Genomic DNA, 4,809 nt, shown 5'->3' with positions numbered 1-4,809 from the left:
AAATACTACAGAATTACAAATATCATTCGTTAATATTGCACATTTCAAAAAAAATTCATAGCATTGAATCTATTTATGCATTCAGAAATGCAAAATTGTAATTTCACCAACAACTTCATAACAGAGTTAAGAAATTGTATCTTCTGAAAAAATTAGATATAAAATTGCAAATTAAACCTAAATATAAATCCATCACAAATTATTGCTAGCACAAGCAAAGTCAAATGGTTAATTTTGCTCATACCTGTTAAATTTCTAAAATATTTCAGAACATAAACATATTCCAGAACATAAACATAAAGATGACCTATTATGATGATGGCCAATCAAATAGATAGTAGATTGAGCTGCTTACCAAGCTATCATCACCAGGAGGAGCTCGGATCTGGTACTGGAATGCAAACTTTTTAAAAGGGTTTTAACGGAAACTGGCCCTTCAAGCCATGGTGGTTAATGCATTGCAGAGCCAAGTTTAATGGTTTGGCATCAAATAAGTACTCAGATTTTGAGATCTAAATAGAGTTTCAGATATAGAAATACCATTGAAGAATGGCCGGTGATTGAGGAAATCTATCATCCAATGTAGAGTTCCAGATTTACAAATACCATTGAAGAATAGTCAGTAATTGGGGAAATCTATTCGGTAGAAAGCTAGTTTCTGAGGTTGAATATAAGGGTTTATGTTAAACAAAAGCTGGCTCATAGCAATGATACTCTGTTCACAAATACTATACATTTGAGTTCTAAATAACTTCGGCCTGGGGTTAGTCCAATTCCTAAACTATCAATGCAAAATTATTAAACAATGTGTTTCTTAAGCTTTAAATGAATCAGAATACAATTTGAAAGTCGTATTGGTTATCCGGACTTTCTCAAATAATCTATGGGTTTAGAATTTATTGAAATATTTTTTGGTAAAATTATTATTTTTTGTTATTTAAAATATATTTTATGTGGATTTAGTATATTGAAAAATTCTTGAAACATTTAGAAGGTAAAAAGTTCACAACTCAAACTTGTGATTCTAACAAATCTCACTAAATTCTAAACAAATTCAATTGAAAAATATGTCCAAAAACCTCCAAAAAATATGTAAAAAAACTCCAAAACATATAACAACTACATTGCAGCAATTTTGACAACTAAAACCAATCAGAATACAATTTGAAAATCGTATTGATTACCAGGACTTTCTCAAATAATCTATGTGGCTAGAATTTATTGAAATAATTTTTTGTAAAATTATTATTTTTTGTTGTTTAAAATATATTTTTGATTATATATGGTTTTAACATATTGAAAAATTCTTACAACATTTAGATTGTAGAAAGTTTACAACTCAGACTTGTGATTTTAACAAATCTCACTAAATTAATTCAATTGAAAAATATGTCCAAAAAACCTCAAAATAACCCAGCCTGCAACTACATTGCAGCAATTGTAAAACAGTTACTATGGGTAAAATATTTCAACATCTATTTCATAAAAAAAAATCGGTCAACTTAATCACACAGCCTCTACCCAAATCTATTTCATAAAAAAATTCAGTCATCACACAGCTTCTACCCAAATCCATATTTTACTGCAAAAAAATCGTTTCATGTCGTGTAACATTCAGCAATGCATACCGGATCGGTTTGTTTTAAAAGGCTCGCTTTCGCGACCGCAAACCGGTAACCCCCAGACGTCCAATTCTGGGAATGAACCCACTTTTCTTAACCATCCGGCCATCATATCTTTCACAGATCCGTGCTTCCCTTGAAGCTTTTTTCAATGATAGCATTTTATTCATAAATTCCATACATTGTTCTTCATCATCTCCCTTTGGTGCTGGTAACAGAAGCTCCATGACATGGAGATATGGAGCACTTTCAAGCAAGCAACCCAGCACTGCGATTTCTGTGTCATCAAATTTGTTTATATCTACCTTTACTCTCTGAAGATTAGAAAGAGGGCTCAGAAACAGAGGTACCGGATATGTTGCCACCTCCTGTCACAAAGCCAAAAAATTGTGCCCAACCATTATCATCAAAATATGTACAAATCAAGAACAATAAAACTTCCAAGACTACACAGTGAATGCAAAAACTAATAAAACAACAGAACATGGAGAATTTTTTCATGGAGAGTTTTTTCTCTTACTGAAACAAACATGTCATGCATGGACAGACACTCAAGATTAGGGAGACTCTCCAGCAGCTTCAGAAGTGGAGAAGCCATATGTTCCCCTTCCCCCCTTTTAAGCTGCCTCCCAATACAGATTCGAAGATCCTTTAAAGCTTTGAAGCTCCCCACTATCTGAAGAAGCCTGTCAGCCGAGACATCGCATCCCTGCTCCAAATGCAACTTCAATCCAATCAAATCCCCCCCTTGCTGCATTTTCAACTGGCATATTGCAGAGGAAAGCTCCTGAAACCCTACCCCATTCACTGTCAAGCCTTTTATCATACCTGGAACTTCCATAGTCCTGAGGTTTGGACAATTCACGGTTAAAGTTTCCAGTCCCTCACTCCGTACGACTACCTGTGTAACATTGGGAGCAGAGATGACAGGGTTCCGCAGACCATCGCAGAAAATTATGTGAAGTTCCTCAAGAAGTGGGCAAAGTGAAGTAAAATGCGCCAACGAGGTGTCAGTCAATTCCAAAGCGACGAATGTGCAAGTAATGAGACTGCGAAATCCCATGAAATGCGTAGGGATTTTAGAAAGAATGTAGTTGTAGATTGTGAGGGTAACGAGATGAGTACAGAAGAAAAGGGCCGGGGGAGGTGGGGTTTCTCTTCTGGGGGATTCAGAGAGAGTGAGGTTTTTCACTTTCTTCTCTGCGGCACGCTCCACCCATTCGCATACACTGTCGAAGCTAAATTTCCACTTCCGGAAAAGGCCAAACACCTCGTTTGTGAGATAAAACGCCTCCAGGTCTTCCAAGTGCGAGAGCAAAAGCTTGGAGATTATGTTTTCTGCAAATTCGATAATGGGGATTAGGTCTTCGTCAGTTTCGATTATGGAGGTATTAAAACGATTGTCAGCGGCATAAGTCCAGTGCAAGAGATGAAAGGGCGACAGAATGAGGCATGGTATTTGGGTGTAAAGGAATTTCCATCTTTTGGAGAGGATTGAGCATCGTACTGCCTCTCTGATTGGGATTTTAGAAAGGATAATAGAGAGGACAGCGTCGGGAAGTGTGGAAATTATGTCTCGCAGAGGCGCCATAAGAATGATGAAGGAAGCTTTGCTTAATGGAAATTCACCAGGCCCTGGATATCGATATTCTTATTAAACTTTAGAAAACATAACAGAATCTAGAGGCTGCTATTCCTCTCTCAAAGACTGAATGCGCAATCTATTACCCTGAGAGGAAGACCTCGATGTTAGTCTTCACGCCTGCCAATTGCCGAAGGAAGATGAATGAGGAAAGTATGGAAATAGGTCGATTCGTTTTTCCTAGTCAATTTGTTAATTAGTTTTTAAAAGGTGGAAAATGGTAGAGTGGAAATATTACAACCATGGTTGAGTTTAAGGAGGATGCGTAGATTATGGGTGAGGGGTGATTTTGTTTATCATAGTTGATAAAGTTTGATTAGGGTGGTAATGTTTATGTTTATGATAGATTTTAATATAACAAGGGTGATAAAGGTTGTCTATGGTCTATCGTTGTCTTGGATCATGTTGTCTAATGTCAAATCATGGTTCACCACTTGATTCACTGGATTATTGTTGACTATGGGAGAGAATGATGGATCACTTGACTATGGTTAACAATAGTTACTCATTATTGATCATGGTCAAATGAAATTTTCGATAGTCAATCAATCAATCATGGTTTTACACTTGACCATGGTTAACCGCTTAACCATGGTTTGCTATGGTTATCCATGCATAAACGTGTTTTTTCATGTTAGACCATGATTGACAATGGTTAACCATGTTTGGTCATAGTTTACCATGTTTTCCCATAGTTAACCATATTATTTATTAACATAAATATTAGTAGTTGAATTGAGGCTTCTGTGATCCATATCAAGTTTATGAGAAATTTTTCAGCGTAAATCACATGATATTTCATTTGTCGACGCGTTTCGACCCAACCAGCCACACTGGTTGGGTCGAAACGCGTCGACAAATGAAATATCATGTGATTTATGCCGAATAAATATTAATATTAATAATATTAATAGTATTAATTATAAATAATAACATTAATAATGTTAATATTAACATTAATAATAATAATAATATTATTATTAATGTTAATAATGTTAACACTAAAATAATAGTAAAATATTATGTGAACATTATTAACATCATTGATCTTAATATTAATCACATCAATATTATTAATAATAGTAACATATGGTTCTCCTTGTGTAGACCACCCATTGAGGTAGTACAGAATGACAACTCATGCATTGACTGACCTTCCACATTTGATAATAGAGCAAGGACAAATAGTTGTAGTTAAGGCCAAGCAGATCACTTGGTCATTGGAAGACCTCAAGGTGAGTCTTATCAACCCCCTCTACATGTTGTAATGACTCACAATGGACTTAAACATTATTTCATTAGTCGTGGGTGCAGTTCGGCACTAGGTATGCAACATACGATAAAGTGGGGGTTTGGATTACCATAGAATACCTACAATAAATGATCACTTCTTCCCTTGGTATTTATTATGGGAAATTTGTCCTTCGTGTTATTGTTATCCCTCAAATTTCTGCATAATTTTCAAACTTCTAGAGATTTTTTTTCCTCCCCTTCTTTCAGCCTACCCTCTAATTCACTACTCTCTCAATATAGTTATATTTTGAC

At 35.5% G+C, this 4,809-nt stretch overlaps 1 protein-coding gene across 1 annotated transcript; it reads right to left on the bottom strand.

Annotated features, from left to right (window-relative positions):
- Positions 1–1,453: 1,453 nt before the first annotated feature.
- LOC149144814 (F-box/FBD/LRR-repeat protein At1g13570-like) lies at positions 1,454–3,426 on the bottom strand. Its single transcript, XM_089449676.1, has 2 exons — positions 2,143–3,426; positions 1,454–1,990 (listed from the first exon to the last, which is right to left on the bottom strand). The coding sequence occupies exons 1-2, from the start codon at positions 3,211–3,213 to the stop codon at positions 1,643–1,645; spliced, it is 1,419 nt and encodes a 472-aa protein (XP_089305802.1). The 5' UTR covers positions 3,214–3,426; the 3' UTR covers positions 1,454–1,642.
- Positions 3,427–4,809: the final 1,383 nt, after the last annotated feature.

This window comes from Pinus tabuliformis, chromosome X (assembly GCF_031772625.1).
Source record: "Pinus tabuliformis cultivar Carrire ecotype Pingquan chromosome X, CPIR1, whole genome shotgun sequence".
Classification (NCBI taxonomy): domain Eukaryota; kingdom Viridiplantae; phylum Streptophyta; class Pinopsida; order Pinales; family Pinaceae; genus Pinus; species Pinus tabuliformis.
The sequence above is the reverse complement of the archived record's forward strand: the minus strand, read 5'-3'. Positions and strand labels throughout refer to the sequence as shown.

Excerpts from the sequence above, each read along its gene's own strand:
- LOC149144814 (XM_089449676.1), bottom strand. The coding sequence starts at position 3,213 with ATGGCGCCTCTGCGAGACATAATTTCCACACTTCCCGACGCTGTCCTC. Across the intron at positions 1,991-2,142 it reads TGCATGACATGTTTGTTTCA|GAGGTGGCAACATATCCGGT; the intron begins GTAAGAGAAAAA and ends GCTTTGTGACAG.